The sequence below is a fragment of the Molothrus ater genome, chromosome 3 (assembly GCF_012460135.2).
Source record: "Molothrus ater isolate BHLD 08-10-18 breed brown headed cowbird chromosome 3, BPBGC_Mater_1.1, whole genome shotgun sequence".
Taxonomy (NCBI): domain Eukaryota; kingdom Metazoa; phylum Chordata; class Aves; order Passeriformes; family Icteridae; genus Molothrus; species Molothrus ater.
Window position 1 is genome coordinate 79,292,818 of NC_050480.2, and position 23,977 is coordinate 79,316,794.

At 36.4% G+C, this 23,977-nt stretch overlaps 1 protein-coding gene across 3 annotated transcripts in view; it reads left to right on the forward strand.

The window, feature by feature from the left end:
- Positions 1-23,977, forward strand: part of KIDINS220 (kinase D interacting substrate 220) — a 75,469-nt gene that overhangs the window by 2,988 nt on the left and 48,504 nt on the right. For all 3 annotated transcript variants that reach the window (XM_036379505.2, XM_036379506.2, XM_036379507.2), the window contains exons 2-15: positions 4,410-4,559; positions 8,830-8,928; positions 10,330-10,428; positions 11,866-11,964; positions 12,914-13,015; positions 13,436-13,534; positions 14,445-14,642; positions 16,506-16,604; positions 18,969-19,067; positions 19,734-19,832; positions 20,777-20,954; positions 21,481-21,645; positions 23,004-23,183; positions 23,534-23,699. In XM_036379505.2, the coding sequence (XP_036235398.1) occupies positions 4,452-4,559; positions 8,830-8,928; positions 10,330-10,428; positions 11,866-11,964; positions 12,914-13,015; positions 13,436-13,534; positions 14,445-14,642; positions 16,506-16,604; positions 18,969-19,067; positions 19,734-19,832; positions 20,777-20,954; positions 21,481-21,645; positions 23,004-23,183; positions 23,534-23,699 (1,790 nt within the window). In that variant the 5' untranslated portion in view covers positions 4,410-4,451. The remainder of the gene's footprint in view (positions 1-4,409; positions 4,560-8,829; positions 8,929-10,329; positions 10,429-11,865; positions 11,965-12,913; positions 13,016-13,435; positions 13,535-14,444; positions 14,643-16,505; positions 16,605-18,968; positions 19,068-19,733; positions 19,833-20,776; positions 20,955-21,480; positions 21,646-23,003; positions 23,184-23,533; positions 23,700-23,977) is intronic.

Consider the following 23,977-nt stretch of genomic DNA (forward strand, 5'->3'; position numbering starts at 1 on the left):
GGGATTACAATAAATTATTGTTAAGGCTGGGCAATGCTTGTGTTAGTTGAGATTCTGTGTGCTGTAAGTAAAGGTGATGTTTCAGCATGTTTTTCATTTCTTTATGCCATCATAAAGCATAAAAATGTGTGAGAATATGAAACTGGATTATGTTAGTTTTTTATAATAAATTTAATGTGTACAATTCTTATGTTTCACCTTTTTAAAATCTAAATTTGAAAAGATGGCGTTTCCAGTTCTTAAGGGTGAAGTGCTGTGCATTTACACATTTGAGTTGTACGTGCTCAGATTTCAGCAGCATAGTAATTATTTCCTTTTATAGTGAGCTGAAAGATCTGCCACAGTGTTGCATGTTGGGAAGGTGGCTTTTGTGTCTGGAAAAGGAAGGACGAATTAAAAAGTGGCAACAATTTTTTTCATTGTACAATGAAAAGTATGAATTTAACGTTATTACTATCTTGACTTTTTCTTTTTTTTTGTTTTCAGTAGATAATCTCAATAATGCTAGAGTTGTTAACCAGTTTTGGTATTTATTCATAAAAGATCACCGTTTGCACAATAAATAAAAACATGCAGAAGATCTATGTAAAAATTGTGATAGTTGGAAAATTTAGTGAGTAATATTTCTTATATAAGAAACTCATAAAAGGTTCTGAGAATACATAAAATACCTGCAGATTTGAGTTATCAGGACCTCTGCTATCAATACTGGTGCTGCTGAGAGAAACTATTTTTTTTTAATTGACAAATTTTTGCAGTCTTTCCAAAACAGTGATAATGTATGTCTGCTTCAGCTCAGGATGCAAGAGCCTTACAAAAACAGGTTAATCCCTGTGCAAACATTGCCTTCACCTGAGCATTTGTGCACTTTATATGATTTCGTAGTTCTTGGTGTGTTAGTTTTGTAAAATACCAGGATTTGCTGCCCCAAGGGCATAGTGAGATTTCCAAGCTTGAAAGTTTGGGTTGTGAATGAAGAGCAGGTTTTTGCACTGGAAATTAGCTCACTTAGGTGGGAGAGAAAAATAACAGCATGAATCCTTATTGGAAAAGGGATTGGTTTCCAAATAGAATCCTGGTTTTAACTGAAGTTTTTGTTATAGGTTGTGAAAATACTTCTGTGTCAAAGAAAGTAATTGTGTTAATTGAGCAATTAAGGACCATTTATGTATAGGATGATCTTGAATGATCCCGGTTTTGCACTCTATTTATGAAATTTGGCAGGGATTAAGTTCTTGTCCTTTAATTTGGTCAAGGGTAAGCCTTAGAGTTTTGGTTTTTTTTATTCCAGGGTTGTTTGAAAACTGTATGAAAATAAATTTCAGGAGCTTTTTTCATTAGAGGGACCAGAGTAGAATTACTTCTCTAGCCAGAGACTGTTCCTCAGAGTCTTGCTTCAGTTTTTATGATTACTTAAAATAAATCTGAAGCACTGGAAGAAATCACACTTTAGTGACTGGCACACCTATGAACTTTGAGTACAATGCCTGATTTTCATAACATAGTAACATACATTTTGTTTAATGAAAAGGTGGACTGTGACTGTATTCAGCTGATGTTGAGTTGCTGTCATGAGTGTATCATGAACAGACCCAGTCAAGCTTATTTCAGGCTTGTTCTTTGTTCTTGGTGGGGAAGAAATAAAGCAAAGTTTTCAAAAACCTTAATACCACCATTTTAAAATTTATCTTTGTTTCTGGAGTGGTGAGGAGAGTTTTGTTTGTTTGGTGGTGGTTGTTGCCCCTAAACTGTGCTTTCCTAATGTCCTCCAGTGATGTTAATCTTTAGGATGCTCTAAGAAGCTTGCCTGAAAAAGGGCAAATAAAAGTATAAGGATATAAAGTATAAAATGCATAATTATAGCATCTGATCTTGTTAATCTTGTTTTTATAAAATAGACTGTTATTAATTCTAAGAAGGAGATCTTATGTGACAGTGAAGCATAGGAGACAAGAAATACTAATATTCGTGGACATGTTTCACTGGTACAGATCTTTTATGATTTATAAAATAATACTAACATGGAGTTTATAAACACATTTCTGGATGTGTTCATTGGCATCAGGTGTTTTGCTGTTAGTCAGAGGTTTAAGATATCTCTAAGGATTCAGCTCTGCATGGAGGCAGAAGCTGCACTGTTGCCAGCTGGGATTTCTGAAGCAGGATGCTTATCTACAGTGCAGCAGAGCTGCCTCTGCTTTTAGGAAATATGCCCATAGGGAACATCAAGGGAAGAATCTTACTTTGAGGAAAAAGCAATGCCGAATACTTTCTTTCTTTTCACACTAGCTAAGAATTAATTGGTTAAGTTTTGATGGCAACTGCAGAGTATAAATCATTTGGTGAGAGATTTTTAGTCATGGTTTGATGTTCTTAATACAGTTCTTGATTTAGTATGTGGTATGGAAAATAGCATAGGGATTGATGGTACAGATACAGGAGAGAAGCTGGGAGATAGCAAAGGAAACACAAAAAATGCCTGTGGTGACAGTGGAGCTAGAAACAAGTCACGTTTCATTTATTTCTGTTGTTGTACGTAAAAAATAATGGGAGGAATACAGGTGCATGTGAATATCTAATGTCATTTTAGGTGCCTGAGAATATCTGAGACACCTGTAAGATTCTGCTGTAGTCTGTAAGGGAGGTGGGTTGTCCTGGACTGGCAGCTGGATGCCAGGCAAGATACCACATACTTTCCTGATATTTTTAGTGTCTGAAATGGCAGTAGGAGTCAATGTGTCCACACTAAATCAGTAAAATTGCTGTTTCTTTTCAAACCTTTCGTATTTTGTGTGGATTAGTGGGTTTTCTGTTTTTAAGTTTGCCACCTCTCAATTGGCTCTTCCTCCTACTGAAAAAATGGAGACAAAAATACAGCACCACTGTTGTGCTGCTCACCCCCTTTGATGGTAATTTAACTGTAGGGTAAACGTGGCAGACCTTTTGTGTTCTTAGTTTATTTATAGCTTTCTTGTGGGACAGACTGGCTGCTTGGGCAGTGCCTAGGAAAACTGCTGCTGGGCTTTAAGTGTCAAATCTAGATTTTATTTTTTTTTAGGTGTGGGTTTTAAACAATGTCTGTAGTTTCTTTTGTCACTAGTCATTCATGGGCACCTGAATTTCATTCGCACGTACAGAGAGCTGCTGTCATCTTAACTGAGGTATTAACTGGCCTTATTTTGAACAAGGCATTTCTGTAAGTGGGTCATCTGATGGCTGCAGTGCTGTACGTGAGCTCAGGTAGTATCTAACATACCTTGACAACAGTGTGTATGACTATATATACTTAGATGGTAAAGGAGAAAGGATGGTGTTAGTGACTATGTAAGCAATTTAAAGTGGAGCTGGATTATTTGATTTAAATCTCCAAATCTAAACTAACTTCTCTGTGCTAAGTACAGTGAAGTTCTTGCTGGCTTCCTTTCATCTCTTTTTTTCCACTTCAGTTGGAAGCACTGAAGAAAAATTCATTGTCTGCTTTGATTTGAGAATAAAAGTAAGAATAATTTTCTGGGAAACCACTAGTCTTTGGCTTCTCCCTGCAAGAGAATAGCCCAAGCTCTAGCTAACAGTAAACTGGAGATTTTCCTCTGCCATTAAAAGAAAAAGCCAGAGGGCATGATCATGTCAGCCACTGGTGAGGAGAAGGGTGTGAAGGGATGGTGGAGTCTTGTATTTATCCTCATGACCTTTTCTGCATCCAGTGAAACTTAATTTTGACTCAGCTTCTGTCCCTTTGTATGTGTAAATTTGGCACAGTAGTACTACTGGTGCTGTGAACTTACTGGGCACAGCTTTTTATGAAGTCTGAAATGGCTCTTAGTGGTCTGCCTTAAGAAAGAAAAACCTTTGCTGTCTTGCATATTAGAGCTTAAAAACATAATCACTTAACAGAAGCCATGTTATGTTTGACTCTTGAGTTAACAGCATGCCATCACATGCAGGCATGTCTGCATAAAGTTGGTGATAACTGATTTAGTAAATTTTGTTTCTCAGAGTTCCATATGGCTGCAATTTAGATAGCATCACTGTATTTTGTAATGCTGATTAGTCTCAATGCTCTGCTTATACACATCAAGGATAAGGATTATAGATATAAAGTATGTAGCATATACAGATATTCCTATAATGTTGTATTTACTTATGTGCATTCCATTCAAAATATTTATTTAGACAACACATAACAGAATAATTTCTGTAATTTTCTAAGAACTGGAGGGAGTTAAGACTTTTCATGGAAACGTAGTGCCTTTTAATGCACATCTCCAAAGTGTCTTGTTGAAGAGAATGGCAGGTGTTTGTACCCAGCCAATAACTTATTAGCATATGCAGTTCATGCTTTCTGATGTCAAATGTCATAGCTGTTACTTATGCTTTGCTGTTTTTTTTTTCCCTTTCCTGAAATACAGGTAAGCTTTGTTATCTGGAAGCCCTTCAAATAGTGTGTGAAGATGGCGAGTCTGATGAGCCAGAGTCTGTTGACCTACGTAGAAGAAGGAAATGTTCCTGCTCTGAAAGCACTTCTTGAGAAATGCAGGGATGTTGATGAGAGAAATGAGGTAAGATGATTTTTTAAAAGGTCAATTTCACATTGCAGCTTATTAGCTATAGAATGAATAATTAGTGAGATCATATTGGTTATTTAATATACAAATTTCAGTCTTGTTTTGAAGTGATTGCTTACTTTGCATAACCTGAACACTGCATGTTCAGTCTCTGACAGTGCCTCAAGCATCTTTCATAGTATTTGCTTTCTAGAGTGTTCTTCTGAGCTGGAAAATGCAGCTCTGTTGTGAATGGAGTTTATACCTGTATTTCTGTGGCTAAGAATTGTTTCTCAGTTCACACCTCCAACTGCATATGCCCTGTTCATGTTGTGGTGAAACCTGGTATGATGATAACCCTTGCCTCATAACATGGTTTTCAGTCAAGAGATATTTTGTTATACAATCCAAATAAGAGCATGTATTGCAACTTACATGAGCATATGCTCATCTAGGTGAAAAAATAGGTATCCAAGAGGTAAGTCTAGAGTTTACCAGGAGTACACAAAAGTTGTGATATGCAGTAGGGAGTTTATAGGACAGTTTTTCAGAATCTGTTATTTTGATAGGTGTTTCAAATCTGCATAAGATGGAAAGAATATTTTTTTGGAAAGAAATCCAATAGCGTATATTACTCAAACCCAAAAAGCATCATGCAAATGTGACAACAATGTACAGAATTTAGCCTTACTGTACTTGTTAGATCTGGTTTCAATTAAGACAGCTTTCTTTCATTGTTGGCACATTTGTTCATGCTGTGTGTGCACATATGCTGAGGTATTTCAGATGGGGGAATTTTTAAGTTTCAGAGCATACACATGAACCTCACCACCTGGCATTTAGCATATCTGAGAAGGGGAATGTCTGTTTCCTCTGCTGGCGACTCCTTTCAACAACATGGCCGAAATCAGACAGATCGTGTTGATATTATCAAGTGTTACCGCCTTCACCTTCTTTTCTAAATTTTTCTTCACTTATTGGTGGGACTAAATGTAGTCTTGGGTTTCATTAACTGCCTTTTTTGCAGAGATCATTTCCCCAGTACCTGTTGTTTTCAGTCTTCTTATCTGTTGCAGTGGAGAAGGTCATTTCTGCAGACCGAGGTGTGTGGTTTGCATCAGTTTCAAACCCCTTGCGGGCATGCTCTATATGTGTAATGATAGGAGCTTTGTTTAAATGGTAGCTCTTCCTTGGAATTCAGTGGCTTTGAGTGCTGTTCAGTTTCCAGTTTTGGACTTACCAAGACATCTTTTCTTCTTGGGTAAAAAGAAAATACCAAAAGGAGAATGCCTTTGGAGATCTAAAAAGATTGCTGGCAAGCTAAGGTTTGCTAATGCCAGGACCTCCCAGGCTGCAGTGACTTGTGACTCGGTAGGATCACCCACATTGTTACCGACCCTTTGTACCAACCCTTTTTATCTTGACTGTGGTCAGTTGCCAGAAAAGCTGGGATGTCCCAGTCAGTTGTGTATGGATAGTTTTATTGCATTAACACCATCAGTTTCAGTTAAGTGGGGCAAGTCTCAGCCTCTCTGCCTTTTCTCTGCACATCCTTCTGCTTGTGTGATTTTTTTCTCTCTCATACCAGACACATGAATTAGCAGCTAATGATAGGTGTTTGCTTTGTGTGATGCAGTTTGATCCTAACAGCCTCCACTTTCCCTTGATGTGCCTTTCTTTCTGCTCTTGGTACTGACGGAGCTTCTCCATGTTCAATTCTGAATCTTCTGTTCTCTCACGGACTGTGAGAGTGCTAACCTGTAAGGTGACACTACTAATTGATTTCTCCAAAAAGATGTAGGTGTGCTCCTTTATAATTTGATTGTTCCAACACTTAGACAGAGCTGTGGTGTACAAATAGACCATACTTGATGTGTGTGTGAGAAATATGGGCTTTTAGTTGTTGTGGAGTGTCTAGACTCTTGGACAACTTTTGAGAATTAATCTGGAGGTCATGGATAGAATAATTATCTTTTGTTTCTGTGTTGTGAAATCTTTGTGATGGTTGCTAAAACCTTATAACATTAAGGGTCTTCTAACAAAAAGGGAAGGATATTTTCAGTACCCCTATAGAAAATTTTGCATGTGTCTCAGAAAACTAAAGCCAGTCTGCAGCTGTATGACACTTCTTACAGAAGGGAATAATTTTACCATCCACAGCCTCTTCTTATCCAGACATACTTTTATTCGGAATGTATTATGCTTTTGTGTTACCCACTTGTGGAAGACAATCAGAGTGATAACAAAAGTAACTGTTCAGAAGGAGGTGAGAAGAATGGTCAGGCTAAAATAGGGGGTTTTATTTGTTTTGCCAAAGCATTGCTTGGAAGGGATCCCTGGAGATTATCTAGTCCTGTGTCCTGAGGTGGGTTGGTTGGAGCCAGCTGGAATTGCCTGTGTCTGGTGCAGCCTCTCTTCACCAAGGTTCAGTGCAGTTCCCTCTGGACATCCCAGCCAGACACCTGTACTCAGTGCAGTGAGGTTCCTGTCTGCCCAGCCCCTCAGTGCCCTCTGCATAGCAGAGGTGAATCAGCCTCAGGTGCATCAGCCACTCCTCCCAACTTTGTCCAGGCTCTGAAGGTGCTGCGGATGTACTCTGTGCCATTGCCCCATCCTTCATGAAAGGGTTAAATAGGATCCCAGTATTGATTCCCTGCACTAGGGACTGGCCTCCAGCTGCACTTTGTACTGCTGATCCCAGTGCTCTGAGCCCAGCACTTGCAGCCAGTTTCAGTCCACCTCACTGTCCATTTGTCTAGCTTGTACTTCATTAGTGCCCCTGGTTGTGGGAGACAGTGTTGAAATCCTTGCTAGGTATGGCATAAACAATGTCTCAGCTCTGCATCCACTGCCCAGTGATGTCATCCCAGAAGGAAGAGGGGTCACTCAGGATTTCTGAAATCACTTGGCATGTGTATTCCCAACTTATTAACTTGCATATCATAAAGAGCAGAAGTTATGACTGTTTTCTCCTCCAAAGAGAGCTGTTCTTTTCTAAAAAGTAGCATTTTATTTTCTCTTGATTTTTTGAGCATTTTAATTCCTTTTTTTTTAATGACCGGACCTAAAACTACTTCTTGTTGAGACGAAAGATACTTTAGGATCTAAAAGCAATGGTGTCCTTTTAAATGTATACAATGTACAATTATAACAACATAAACTTACATGAGGGCATAATTTTTCCTTGTGAAAAATTACTTCCTAAATATAATTACATAAGGAACAGCTGATGGGCCAGAAAGCCATTTTGAAAGAATCCATGCATTTCTGTGATTCTATGTGTGGAAAGAGCAGAAAGAATCATCAAGTATCTTTAGTAATCATATTGTTAATAGTTTCAGTTATGGAAATTAGTGATATTACTGTATTGTGATTCTGCATTCATTTTTATTCTTTCCAGGGAAATTGCTGGTATATAGCTCCTAACATGTAGCTTTTACATTATTAAGAAACTAGTTAATTTGGTTTTCTGTATGGTGCAGAGAAAATATAGAAGCAAGGTCAGGAAAAATTCTCGTATTTTTTTAAACTTGTAATTAATAAATTTACTGTAAAATTCAGCAAGTTTTACTTTTCAGCATACAGAGGAATTGTATCTCAGAAATTTGCTGACACAAAAGTAGGCTGATTGAAGGGTGACAGATTCTAACTGACTTTTAAAGTACTTCTGAAGGCAAATAAACCAGATTTTCTGTCTTTCATCTTCCCTGAGATGAGACTGTCTGCTAAGAACCCATGTTGCAGAGGACAGGAGTGATGTCTGTATTTCCTGTGCTGTGAGATAAAACTGGGGTATATAACCCGACTATTTTTTCCAATGCTTTAGCAACTGTTCCTCTGAATCAGTGTGCATGTTTTAATGGCCATTGTGGTTCCAAAGGTAGATATATTTCTTTATTAATTTTTTTACAATGTGAATGAGTTACTCCAAGTTGTAGTGATGTAACATGTACTGAAGATGTCTTCAGTGGGGAAATCATTCAAAAAGGTAGATATTTAATAATGCAACTTTTTTCCTTTTAGTAGCCCTTTTTAATGTCTGAAATGTTTGGGTTTTTTTCTGTTTGTTTTTTAAAGCCCTGTGGGACAGGATTTAATACCATATTCTCCATTTTTATTGCAAGTATGCAGTGTGGTTTCAACACCACTCCTTCTTACTACTTCTCAGTGGTAATTAAAAATGGAAACAATGTTGCTCTGTAGTTTCTGGGTTTTTATTGTGTGGTTATATGTGTCATTGTCATAATTTCCCAGTGCATCTATTTTCCTGTCACTTTGATTTCAGAATGGCCAGACTCCACTTATGTTGGCTGCTGAGCAAGGCAATTTAGAAATTGTCCAGGAGCTTCTCAAGAAGGGAGCTAATTGCAACTTGGAAGATGCAGTAAGTATTAGTGTTTTATGTGATGGCACCTAACAGTGGAAGAAGAAGAAATTTCAAGGAGCAGGAAAGGAGTGGGAATTTAGGTTAGTGTTGAGCTCAGGAGGGAATAAAGCAGGTGGAAAATGATGACACATAAGAGAAACTTTATACAAAATTGCTTAACTCATGTATTTCTCTGAGCCCTCATGAAGAGTAGGGATATTCCTCAGATGTTTAAAACATCTTAATCTCTGCTGAATTTGCTGGTGTGTCTTCTGGGAAATCAGAATGGAGAAATACAGCATCAAAGATGAGGTTCAAGTATTTTGTTCGTCTCAGTGTTGTTGAGGTATGTCAGTGGGTTGAATTTTTCTTTATTTGTTTGGGGTTTTTTAACTTGGTTTTGGTGTTTTTACAGCAAATACCTAGAGAGAATTTAGGTTAAAGGATTATTTCAGAACAGTGGCAGAGAGAGGTTTCACATTTATGAATTGTCTTTGTGCCTCAGCAAGAGGTTGACTACAGATGAAAGATGCTCAAAAGGGGTGAATAGAACAGAGATATTGTTAGAAAGTTTTGAAAGCTCCAGTGAAGTCCAGTATAGTCCAGTGAAGAGTGATAACCAGGGAAAGGATATCACTTGTTTTTTTTACTTCTGCACTTAGTTTAAGTGTAGCAACATGGATATCCTGGAAAGGTCTTCTTTGGAATCTGTCACCTAAAAAATCCAAACCAACCAAAACCTACCAACCAACCAAGTCTCTATTGTTATTGGACATTTTATTACAGTTGCTGTAAATGCTACAATTTCTATACTTCTAGGAAGGGCAGCTACCTTATAAACTGTTACTATCTTTTATAAGTATAGCATATAAAAAATCACTCCACACCTGGATGAGCTTTGAGCGGTGGGGGGGAAATAAGCATAATGCAAGGGGAAATGTAGCTTCCTGAAGTGATCAAAAGTGTGAAAAGCTGTGGTCCAGATTACCCTGCATATCAGTCCCTTGAGTGCTGTCACACACTATCTGTGGAGATTTACTGCCACTGTTTTCTTTTGTCTTGGTTAGCATCTCATTCCCTCTGAGTAGTTTTTAATACCTTGACCTCATTTTCTAGTTCTTTGTCGGTGCTGCTTCCTCCATATATTTATTAAGATAACCTGCAGTGAACTGAGGAGTGGAAAGGGCTAGATATTGGGTAGGAGAGCACAAAACTGGAGGGGATATTTGGAGTAATTGCTCTGAATTTCCCTGGGTATAACTGGCATGCTGTGAGTTTATTAGTATTGTTATTTTTTTTAAAAGGACAGCTATTTTAAGGGCTTCATATTTCCTGTTGTGGATTAAACATTTGAAAAACAAGGTTACTTATATTGAAATATTGAATATTACTTTATAACATTTTTTCCTTTTATCCTAGGATAACTGGACAGCCCTTATTTCAGCAGCTAAAGAAGGACATGCAGCTATTGTAGCAGAGCTACTCAATTATAATGTCAGTTTGGAGCATCGGGATTTGGTATGTGTTGGCTTAGTGTAAAAATAACATAGAAAAACACTTGTGTGAGTTGGAGGTTTTCAATTCCGTAAAAAGAAGGAAAGATCTTTAATTTTTACATTATGTACCCAGTGCTGCTGAAAGGAAAAGAATATATAGTTAAATATTGCTTTTTACAGCTGTCAAATGATTGCTTTATTGTTAATAATGGCAGTTTACTAGGGGCTGCTATTCCCCCCTTAATTTGCTTTGGAAAAAAAGCTAAACTGAAACAGTTTGATTTTGAGGTGTGTTTTGTGTTGTGAGAGTTTTTTTGCAGGAGGAGGATTGGTTTGTGGTTTTTTTTTGTTGGAGTTTTTTTTGGGTGGTAGTGGCTTTTTTTTTTTTTAAGTATTCTGGTAAAATAAACATTATCTTTCCCAGAAGATACCTGTCTGTATTTACTTTTACTCTGGGCAGCCATGATTGCACGTACAGCAGCCCTTGTTTTCAGTCTCCTAATACTTACTTTCATTCATCTTGCCAAATTTTTATATGGCAAAGTGGGGACTGCAGTCCAGCCCATCTTAAGAGTTACAAAAGCTGACATGAGTCTAAGGTTAGCTGGCCCTGAAGAGCTATAAATTCTCCCCATTGACAGAATATGGAATTAGGTACCTGCAAGGACTAATTTTGTTCTGCTGAAGTTAAAATGTGGAAAACCACTAGGGATGAGTTCAAGTGCTTCCTTTAATTGAAGTTCCACTCTGTCTGAGGCATCTTCACAAACCAAGGCTTTTTGTTTAACGTTAAGCACATTCGCATGGCCAAGTGCTTGATTTCTAGACCTCTGCCAGTCAGAAGGATCTTTCACATCTCCAAAAGTGAATACAAAGGATACAAACATTCCAAAAGTGAATATAAAAAAATGAATAAAAACTGTGCTTACAGTTATTGGAGGTATACTGTTATTTTAAAATGATATTTGTTTACCTGACCTGTCAAATGCCTTAGGCAGTGAAAACCTTATTGTCTCCTATCTTACAAACTTAAATGAGCACACCAGTGTAGTTTGAATTGTAATTTAATTGCTCTTATTACTCCCTGCTACAGAACTCAAAGGTAAACTTTCCATGTTAATTGATTTGGAATCTAGACTTTAAGACATTGATGTGTTTGTTGTTTTTTGGTTTTTTTTTAATCCAGTGGTTGGATTTGTATGCATTTGAAATCTGAATTCAGTGTTCAGCAACATTAAGAACGTGATGTTTTCCCAAATTTTGCATATAACAGGAAATCAGTACTTCCATACAGGAGCTTAATATTTATTTTGAATAAATAGAATTACAACATTGTGTGGTCAGTCCTTACTATATTTTGAATTTGCAGAATAGTTTTAGTACAAATGCAGAATGAAGTAAAAGTCATTAGTTATATTTCTAAGTATTTTTCAGTTTTTACAATTCTTGTGTTTGCTAGGGAGGATGGACTGCCCTGATGTGGGCATCATACAAAGGTCGCACTGAAGTGGCTAAACTGCTGCTTGAGAAAGGAGCAAATCCAAACATCACAGGCATGGTAAGTTTTAGTGTTAAACATCTCCTCCTCCCAAATGTTTGAAGTCCTTAATTGTACACTCATCTTATTATCTTGATCAAACATTTTGCACTTTTTGCAGTATGATATTTTTTTACTGTACTTTATAAAGGATTTGCTTTAATAATCTGTTTTATTGCCACTGGCTTTTTTAATAATTTTGAATTTTTTTAAATTGAAGCAAATTAGTGTATAGCTCATATTGAGATTCAAATTATCAGGAAAGGAAATCATAGAAAAGGTAAGTAGTGTATCTAATATTACTTGTATAACAGCTGTCATTTTTCTGCAACTATAGAAGTTAATGGAGTAACTAATGTGTGCAGTGTAGAAACCATAATTTGCTTTAATTGTTTCGTAATAATTTAGATTATGTGAACATATACCATTCATATTGGAGAATAAAAAAAAATAAGATTTTGAGATTTAGCTCATTTATAAGCATCTTCTACAAAAGTGCAGGCATGAAATGAACAATTTGTTTATACTGTCAGTTCTCTGCTGTTTGAGGCAGTGAACAATGAAGGAAGAATCCCAGTGGCCAGAACAACCTTTGTGATGGTTGACTTTCTCAGGTTTATATATGCAGTTCTGTGTGCCTAGCACAACTCCTCTGCAGTCCTGATTACTCAGGGGTATTACACAGCTGTCTGTTGCTTCCTTTCTACCTTACAACTGTTCCTATTAAGACAAGGATTGAATTTACAAACCTTGTTTAAAGAGTTAAAATCAAAACTGTTTCAAAACAGTGGACATCTTTCTAGATGTCATCTAGGTAATGTACTAGATAACAATTATTGGTAATGTAGTTGGCTTTATTTCTGTATATTCATTCTTCTATAGGTTTAACTTCTCTTGAGACTTGTTTTGTTGATGTAAAATAATTAAAATGCATAAGACTATAATTATTTATTTGTTTTTTAATTCTAAGCAATACAGTGTTTATCCAATCATTTGGGCAGCAGGACGTGGCCACTCAGATATAGTCCATCTCTTGCTGCAGCATGGAGCTAAAGTGAACTGCTCTGACAAAGTAAGTTATACCTATATAACATTCAATTTCTGTAATGTTTGATGAATTTCCTGTGAAAGGAAATCTATGATTTCTTGATTAGAAAAACATTTGCTGTTGTATTTTACCCATGAGGTTAGAATTAGTGTGTAAGTTGTTATGCTTGAAAGAGGTTTTTGCATAGTACGCTCAAGATGGTTTTGATATTTCTATTTTCAGAGCTGTTGGAAACCTTGCTATCCTAGGTTGTATAGAAAAATAATTCTTACAGCTATCTACAAAAGAAAAATTGGAGTGGCTTATCAAATGCTTGTGTTAATTCACAAGTCCAAATTATATTTTTGTAAAAACTAAAGCAATTAAGTATAGGATAAGTACTAGATTGTATGGGATACTAAATACAGAAAGCAATATGATAAAATGTTGTGAATGTTTTTTCAGTATGGAACCACCCCACTGGTTTGGGCAGCAAGGAAAGGTCATTTGGAGTGTGTGAAATACCTGCTGCAGATGGGAGCTGATGTTGACCAAGAAGGAGCTGTAAGTAGCTGCATTTTAATAAGTACATCTGTGTGTCCTATTTGGGTTTTTTTATAAAACAAATACCAAGAAATACATGCGACAAGATGAAATGTTGGTGTTGAGGTGTTTTGCTTTTCAGCTGTTTGCTGACTGCCTGTGAGAGTTTCAGAATTTTTCTGAAATTTCTTAGTGCCTTTTAATGATGTAACTTGGGAGTTGTATTGACAGTGCACACGCCAGTATGTTAAGTGTAAATTTTAATGACTGTAAATTAATTTAGGTAATTGTTACCTGAAGTTTAATGCTATCAGAATTCATTCAGTATCCATGCCTAATACATCAAATATCCTATTCCTCAGTGCCATTTGAAAAGGAAATCAAACACAAATCATCTTTTGAAAATAATAATGTTGACTGCAACTTTTCAGAAATTGATTTTTTTTCAGAAGTTTCAGCTGCATTATGTTTTAAAATAAAACAGATTACATTTAAATTGCTTGTCAAAACAAAACCAAAGTCCATTAAAAGTTAAGTGGAAGATTATGAAAACTTTTGGTATTCATATGATTATTTCTGAAGTTCTTTAAGAATCCTATTTGTGAACAGTATTGGTAGACTGGGGTGCTTTGATAATACTATGTTCCCATTTGATAAGAAAATTTTTTATCATACATATGACATTCAGGAGATAGAATAAACTGATCTGAACTTTACTTTTTGCATTTGAAGTGTTCTCTACTATTGCTCTTAGTTTATTTCTTTGTTTTTAAAAAGCATGTGTTTTGGTGCACTTTAAAACACAAAAGTGAAGTAGCATTTGGATGATTAAGAGAGTGATGTCAGTGAGCGTTCTGTCTTATTTGAACTGCTGATATAATGATGATTGCTATATCCTCTGTACAGTAAAATCTTCTGGTTTTATTTAAAGAATTCTATGACTGCACTTATTGTAGCAGTGAAGGGTGGCTATACTGACTCAGTAAAAGAAATACTGAAAAGGAACCCAAACGTAAACCTAACAGATAAAGATGGAAATACAGCTTTGATGATTGCATCAAAGGAGGGACATACTGAAATTGTGCAGGATCTTCTTGATGCTGGAACTTACGTGAACATTCCTGACAGAGTGAGTCAATTTTCATAATTGTCATTTTATATGTATATAGTTTATGTTTAAATGCCAGTGTATGCAGATTTGTAAATATGTGATTTTACTGGCTTTCTAGTTTTTCTGCCACCTAGGGGTATTTTTGTGTATTGCTCTTTTACAAGTATATTAACTGCTAAATGTTGCTATGTGGAGATCAAGGATAAATTACTGAAGCTACTCTTTTTCTTTGAGATGCTTGAATTGAGAACATAGGGCATCTTACATATCTGTAACATAAGACTAATTCTGAACTAATCTGTAGGTTTGGGGTGGGTTGGTGCTGCTAAAACTGTAAATCATGGCTTCTGTAAAAAAGAATGTATTCAGTGTGTACCTTTATCTTTTACAATAAACATTTTTACTAGAAAACTTGCATATATGAGAGGGAGACTTCAGCTCTGGGTTAAGAGATGTAAATGTAATGCTGTGTACCTGACCCATAATTGCATTACTCAGCAGAGATGTGACATGAACAGTGCCCACAGTGGGAATCCGCTTGCTGGCAGTTCAGGATTTCAGGATGGTGGTTACTTATACAGGTGCTTTGGGCTGTCTGCAGTGCCCTCCTGAGAGGGAGGGGTTTCTGGAGTGTCAGAGACAGGTCAAGCACTGCAGCCTTGAGGCTGTAGTTGGTTAGATACCTGAACTTAGATGTCTCTGTCAGGGTCAGTGACTTAGTTCAGAGGGGTAATATGTTTTTGACACTGCATAAGTTGGATTGCTTGGTGTTGCAGAGAATAGAGGAAAGCTTTCTAATGTTTGCCTCATAAATTTAAAATTATTTTGGATGCATTTTCCTCTATTTCAGGTGTCAGTGCATTTCTTAGATGGCAGTGTACTTAGCTACAGTTGTGTCATGACAAATTTGACCTCAAGCACATAGCAAAGCAAACTTAAAATATTTAAGAAAATACATTTCAATCCTCTTAGCACCTCTTTTGCCACAATGTTTTACAAGAGTCTGCATTTCTGTGCTTTCAGGAAGGAGAAATTACAGCTTTCAGCACAGCTGACTGTGTTCAAAAATACACCTAACAATGAGTACTCTTAGTTTCAGATGCTGGAGTAGGTTTTGATAAAGAAAATTTCTTGGTTTGCAGCCAAGTATGTAATGACTGATTGATGGGGCATTTCCTACTGCTGAGTTCTCTCAGTTCACACCTGTGATTTTGCTACACTTTTATTTATTTTTCCTGTTTCATCCTAAAAGGAGTAATAGGCAGTTTCAGGACTGTAAGGTAATTTCTGAAATTCTAGCATGTCCTTAAGTGTGTTAAAATCAGAAGCCTTAAGCACAACTGTAACTTTGTTTTATGTATGTACAGCTTCATTTATTTACCACACTACATTTTTTTTTATCTGAGATGAAATTAGCCTTTTGCTTTTTTCTTTATAATAGCATAGTGTATGTAAACAAGATAAATTTATTTAAAATTCTTGAGGAGCTTTTGTCAGCTGTGAAACATCTCAAAGAGATTGACAATATTCTTGTTTGGTTGTAAGAAGGTTATTACTATGAGTGCTTGGTCTTCCTGGTTGGCTTTTTTCATATTTATTATTAATTTATGCTGGTTTTTTTTAGGATAGTGGTTTAAGCTAGATGTATTTATGGAGTGTTTGTTTTCCTGAACAACTGAAAAAAAAAGTCAAGAACTTTTTCTATTAAATACCCATTTTTTTAGAGATAGTTCTATTTTCTGTATCTTTTTAAAAATGAGTGGAGATTTCTTAATATGAATAGGCATAGTGCATATTTGGAAGCTATAATTCATTCTGTGTTGCATTTCTTATTGGTAAATAATGTTAATTCATGTTCAATATTCTTTCACATTTTTTTAGAGTGGAGATACAGTGTTGATTGGGGCTGTTAGAGGTGGTCACGTTGAAATTGTGAGAGCCCTGCTCCATAAATATGCTGATATAGATATCAGAGGTCAGGTAAGTACAAGTAACAACAAGTGTAAATACTAGAGTACTTCTTAAATGGGATGTGAATCTTTATACCAAACAATTATACTGTGTTCCTGAAAACAGGGCATTAAGGTTTGCACTGTCTACTCTGTAAGCAATTCAAATTCCATCAAACAGTAAGATACATCATGTTGCTGTGCAGGTTTTAAGCTATAAGATACATGTAATTGTAATGGCTTGTTCAGCACAGTTTTTTCACTCAATTCTATAATGGTTGAAAAGCAAAAAATGTAAACTGAACTTCATCTGCACTACTGAACAGATTTAGAATAATGACATACTTTTAAAGACACTTAATATAATGATTTAAATCATATTTTAAACAGAGTATCAATGAAATGTGATGCACCAGAGATTATATCTTTGTCAGAGCATTCTGTCACTATTCTATCAAGCAATTCTGTGCTTGATTGGTTCTTGTCTCCACCAATTTTCTGTGTTACTTTCTGTTAAATACTGTTAGTGATTTCCACGTTTTCTACCTACCTCTTCTTTCTTTCTTGTCCTTTGATCAAGGTATTAGTTTTACTCTTCTACTGGAAGCTCTCTCATTCAGCATGGTACTTGTGTTTGTTACATTCAGTTTGCTTTCTTTTGCTTGAAGTTATTCAAATCACTCTGCTTTGTTGGCACGTGGGTTCTGCCAAGCTGGTAAAGAAAACTTAACTAGTCACTGAGAGCTGCAAAGGTTCAGTGCCTGCTGCTTCTGCAGAGCGTCTCTGAGAAGCCAACAAGTTTTTATTCTCAAGAAAAAGTAGCGCTTGAATCTCTTCCTCTAACCTGACATTGGCAATCCATGTGTCTCAGCTTCTGGCTGTGACATGGGTTTGAAAATCTGAAGCTTTTCAACATCTTGCTGTGACTGGAGCAATACAGAAGCAGAAGGAGGATGCAGCATCTTTGGTAGCAGGGAAGCTTGTGACTTCTGGCAATGTGAGGCTGCTTGAGTGGCAATTTGCAGTGGTTGATCTAGAGAACACTTCTGTGGCCTTACAGGACGCACAGCAGGAGTCAGTACCATCAGAGCAACATTTTGGCTCCTCACTTCAGATCATAGTTTAGGACCAGCAGTATCAAAATTGGACATGAGTGCTACTTCCCTGCTGGGAGCAACTTCCCTGCTGTTTGGCACTGCAGCACCTGCCTGCTGGCCTGTTCTGGGGAGATGTGTTGACTGCCCAAATTTGTGATGTTTCAGAAATACTGCTGAGTCTTGATCAGCTTTCCAGCAACAGTGTTCCTGGCTGGTCATTCATTCATATGGTCACTAGCTGGTGGATAGCTTCAGCAGATAAAACGTGACTGAAAGGCCATTGAGAGTGGGTGTTGGGGCAGGTGAGGGCTCAGAAAGAGTTTGCCTCAGCCCTTCTGGGCGGGGCAAGGACCCAGATGGGAGCACCTGGCTGTGTGACTGATGTACAGCTCAGGCTGATGTCTTAGAAGCCAGCTCACTGAAGGACAGAGAAGATGAAACTCAAGTGATTGGAGAGGAAAGAAATCTTAGTGACTGAGCTTGTTAAACTGTTGAGAAAGGCTTTAAACTCCGTTTGCTGTGGAGCCCATGAGTGAAGAGAAAGAGCTGCAAATGAAAGAAGCAGGCTAGGTAGAAGGCTGCAAGGAACACTTTGACATTCCTGCTTAGAAGTAGGTGTGTGTTCAGAGGCTGTTCTTAAATGTCTCTACACAAATATGCATCAAACAGAAAGAGTCATGATGCAATCACTAGGCTACAGAAAGATTGTGAAAGTCTTCCCATATGTGAAGACTTTCTGGGTAGCACTCATCCACACATCACTGGGAGGAAAAGAAGATGACAGAAGCAGATTTGTGGCTGTGAACCTTCCCCCAGGTTTACTGATGAAATGTCTTGCTGATCTGCATTCTGGTATTCTGATCTGCATTCTTTGTGTTGACTTTCTTGTCCATCTACTTTTATAGCTTCCCAGCTTCCAAAGCCTCTGAAAAAAAGTTGGTTTATTTCATTAGGTAATTTGTATATTTGAGTTAGAACTGAATACTTACATGTAGTTTCAGAAACTTTTTCAAGACAGATTAAGTCTGCTTGGATTGTTAAAGCTCTTAAAACATTTCACAAAGGTTTTCAAAATAGATTTATACTCCCTAGCCAAATTTGCATCGTCCCCTCTAAATTCTTCTGTTATGCCAATTAAATTTGTTGACCTTTCCCTTTGCCTTCAGCTGTGCTAAAAATTGCTGTATTATATGCAGTTTTCAATATATAGTAGTTGTACTTTAAATAGTTTTTTGGAAATTAATCCAACTAAATGAAAGTACTCTTAGTGTTTAATACTCTCTTTTTCTTTTTTTTAGGATAATAAAACTGCTTTATATTGGGCAGTTGAGAAAGGAAATGCTACAATGGTGAGGGATATCTTGCAATGCAACCCTGATACTGAGACATGTACCAAGGTAACAATTAGAATTTTAATTGAATTGCTTTTTTTAACATCTGTTCTTTTCTCAGCTCTTGTGTGATGTGAAGATCATACCACATTCAGTTTTTGTGAAGTGTTGGTACCCTTAACACTGTTAATTTATTTTTTTTTCATGAAATAAGGCTTCTCAGCAATAGTAATGTTCCCTCTGTTGATAAATATGATTTGCTGTTAAATAGCAAACAGGGATAGGAGGGAGCATGTGGATTCTTTACCTCGGCATCATTGACATGACCAGCAATAAGAAGTAAAGAGCAAATGCTACTGGAAGCTGAGGAAAGAGGTTTCTGATATTACTAGGCATGAGTTCAGGCATGTGCAGCAGTAAGGAAAAAATAAGAGAAGTAGTTGGCACAGCATTGAAATATTTTCAAATATCTTGTGTTATATCTGAATTTTGTCTTTCTCTATTTGACACTGTTATTGACAGAAATGTGTTTTGTTCTTTGATTTTAATCAATCTATAACTGGGTCTGGGATACTTTTTCACAGACATGGGTCCTGAAGTGTTGTTGCTTGCACAGTAGCACATTTAATTATCTTAAATCTTTTTGTTTTAATTTGTTACCCAATCACAATTTCTTTTTCTTGGTTTTGGATATATGGAGATCTTTATATTGGTCCTACTTTTCCATTTTAGGATGGAGAGACACCTCTTATAAAGGCAACCAAGATGAGAAATATTGAAATAGTAGAGCTTCTTCTGGATAAAGGAGCTAAGGTCTCTGCTGTAGACAAGGTAAAGAATATTTGTTTGTTTACTTTAGTATATTTAATCATTTTAGTTTTGCAGCAGGATTTTGGAGAGCGCTGTTGAGGCTAATACAGAAAGAGAGCTTCCCATATGGTTAATAATTAAGTAGACAATAAGACTTAAATGCTTAGTCTCCCATATGTTTAATAATTAAATAGATAAGAACACTTAAGTGTAAATTTGTTTCCACCATTAGTGTATTGTTGGGTTTTAGTTTGTTTTGTATTAGGGTGCTCTTAATTACTTGAAAAAAAATCCAGGTGAGGAATAAAAACTTGCACAGATAAAACAGCTAATTTTTAGTACACTTGAAGAAGAGCATACAGAATGGTTGCCATTTGTCACTAATGTTAGTTTTTGATTAATAAACATGAAACTAAAGGACACCAAGGACAAATACAGCTGGTTATTGCTGTCTTGTTATGCATTACCTACTTTGACTGCAAACCTCTTAAATACAGGAACATTTATTTGGTGCTTTTTTAACCTCTTATTTAGAGTGAATAAGTAATTATATTGATTTGATGCAATAAGAAAGCTTTTACTGCGAAGCTTTTGGGGAAGTCTCAGCAGACATTGAAACAAGCACTATCTCTTGTTCCAAACAAGTCCCTGAGTTTGCCTCTAGACATTTATTTCTACACAGAGACTACAGTTTTCATGAGCTTTAAGATATTAATAAGCATTTAAGAAAGAAGGCAGTGTCTGAGGTTTAGCATTCTAAGAACTGCTTTTTCACATGTCTTCTCTGAAGCATTTGTAATGCTTTTTCAAGGGCAAAAATGCTTGCTGTAAGGCACTGATGCTTTTGAAAGTGTCCTAAAGTTTATTTTAAGGAAATAGTGCTTCTGAAACAGTGTTGAACATATAGTGTGTCTATAGTTTTAGGAATTCCTGTTAGATATTACTGGCTTCTCACTTAATTGCAGAAAGGAGATACTCCACTTCACATTGCTATTCGTGGAAGAAGCCGTAAACTTGCTGAGTTACTCCTAAGAAATCCAAAAGATGGTCGATTGCTTTATAGACCCAACAAGACAGGAGAAACCCCTTACAATATTGACTGTAGCCACCAGAAGAGTATTTTAACACAGATATTTGGTGCCAGTAAGTATAAGTGTTTTTTTTTAAATCACTCAGATGTTGACAATCCAGTTTATTCAATTATGTATTGAAAGGCTACTACAGATTTTTAATGTTTTAATGTTGCACCTAACAGGAAGGCTTAAAAATAATGAGTTGGGAAAAAAACTCATCACTCTAAAAGCCTGGCAGAGGTAAAATAACCTTTTATTTTGACTTTAGGTGTTAGATACTACGTGACTTCTGTTGATTGCTTTGTTTTTATTTGGATCTTGCTTGTGTGGAATTACTTTCTTTGACTTCCTGTGGTTTGGAGTCTTGAATCTTGTAGTAGGCTTTAATAGTTGTGATAATTATGTATCATTTTTGTGGATGATTTAAAATTCTTTTGAACAGGAATGTACAAAGAACAAGAGCTGCTGTAGGGCAGGAGTATATATACAAATATGGGTGAACGTGTCATGACTGTTTGATACATTTATGTATCGAAATTGTTATACTGAAGAGCTTTCTTAGAGCAAAGTTGTGTAGCACAGTGTTTGTGTTGCAGGACACTTGTCTCCCACTGAATCTGATGGTGACATGCTGGGCTATGATCTGTACAGCAGTGCTTTGGCTGATATTCTGAGTGAACCAACCATGCAGCCCCCCATCTGTGTAGGCTTGTATGCACAGTGGGGAAGTGGAAAATCTTTCCTGCTTAAGAAACTGGAAGGTAAAAGCTTGATTTAGTCTTTTCAGTACTTAAAATCTGTCTATGAAAAGCGTCACATTGGAGTTAGTACTGTTTTTGTCAGGTTTGTTGGTCCATGTGATGTTGTATCTGGTCTCTGTTTCTATGATGGAAGGATTTAAATTTTACTGTGGTCAGTTCATCCATAGATTGCTTTGTTCATTCAAACAATGTCAAGACAGTCTTTAAGTGCTTTTGTCTATTTTCCTGTGAGTCTATTTTCCTGCAGCAGTGAATCTACCCTTTAGGTACTGCAGAAAGTCTGACTGCCAAAATATGCCTTGCTGGGCCTGTTTGTGTGTCAGATCAGGTTCAGACCTCTTCCTGCAGTATTTATTTGTTGTGCATCCTATGTGTCTTTTTCTTTTCAATACCTAAGAACAATTATCAGGCTATTAATCTTTTATTCTCTTTAGTGTATGTTCTTTGCATCTAGTTATCTTCCCCTTTCCTGTTTCTTATTTTTGAGTTTTTTGAACTTTCTGAAATGACAGAGGAAGGCAAATGCAGTATATGAAATGAATCAATATTGTTCCTGATGGATATAGGCATCTTACTTAGTTTTAGCATTTTCTTATAAAGGCTGTTTTTCTGAGAAGTTTCAATATAATTCAAAATAGTTCTACCAATCTTGGTGTTTCTTACTTTCTGTGATTTCTCTATTAGCCAAAATGGGATCTCTGCATTCATTTTTATCTCCTGTTCTATATCATAAACAAAAAGCATATACAAAAAGACTGCAATATTTGTTACTGAGGAGCTTTTACATTTCTAAAGCACTTTCTCAGTGTTTTCTTCCTGTTCCTCATTCCTGTTTTTGTTCTGGACTGTGTATCTATTATTTCTTACTCCATAGAACCAAAATAAGTTCCTTCAGGAATTCCTGTTTTAGTAAATAAGAATCCACAAACAGAAATAATACCACAGCCTTCACATTGTACTCTTATATCTGACTGTTTGAGGAACACAGTCCATGTTTCAGTGATTGAGATTTTGGGGTTGGGTGGGGTTTTTTGACAGATGTGGTGGATTTATTTTTCTCAGAGTCATAAAATATGTTTTGCACTTTGTAGGAGGATTGTGTGACTTTTAATATACTTTTAGAAGTAGCAAATCTGCAGCAAGGAATCTGAGTATTGTGTATTTAAATATTTTCATTCATTGCATAGATGAAAACTTAAGGTTTTGTATTGATGTTTGAAGAAGAATTCAAGCATCATTGTCTTTTTTTGGATCAATAATTGAGATAAGTTATTCAGTCTGCTGAAAAAGTTCTTTTCAAAAATGATCTGTTCTTTAGTGACTTCCTATGTTAACTGGTCTTTGTGTTTTTGTTTTAGATGAAATGAAGACTTTTGCAGGACAGCAGATTGAACCTTTGTTTCAGTTCTCTTGGCTTGTTGTATTCCTCACACTCATGCTGTGTGGAGGTTTGGGTTTATTGCTTGCCTTCACTGTGGATGCAAAGCTTGGAATAGCAGTGTCACTCAGCTTATTAGCTGTTCTCTACATTTTCTTTAGTAAGTCTTGTATGGAATTCATGAAGGTTTTTATCTATTTTTGGGATTAAATATTGCTTTGTAGATACGCTTTGCTATTCAGAAAAAATACTAAATGGTTTTGTAGACAATAAGACCCCTTTGGACCTTTTGTTTTGCTGGTAATTTGTGAGAGGGCATTCTTGAGAACAAAGAAGGATTTTGTTTATTAATTTCATTGTGTTACTATTACCATTCTCATTTTTAGCCTAACTGCTAAAAGTTCATAACTTCTTTTACAGAACTCCATACTTTATCTGTTCAAACTTCCTGATTCTTTCAGCTGTCAATGTTGACTAAATTAAAACTGTAACATCTTTTTAATATTTTAGCTGTAATTTACTTTGGTGGCCGGAGAGAAGGGGAGAGATGGAACTGGGCCTGGGTGTTAAGTACAAGGTTGGCAAGACATGTTGGATATTTAGAGTTGCTTCTCAAACTCATGTTTGTGAACCCACCAGAACTGCCAGAGCAAACCACTAAAGCTTTACCTGTCAGGTTAGTTATTTCATTTATTTACTCTTGAATAAATCAGTCAGGCTTGCTCTGATACTTCTCAAACTGTGTGTTTAATGTGCACGTTAAGTTCACAGGAAAAGTTATTGAGATTCCTGTTAGAAAAACAGTAGCTCTAGAAGATCATAAACTTTTCAGTGTGAAGAAGATAGTTTTTCTTGAGAACACTACTATCTGCCAAAGTTGGTGGAAGTGCTTTTTAGAATTAGGGGGTTTGGCTGTTGTACTAATGAAAATTCATACCAGATAAAATAGGAATT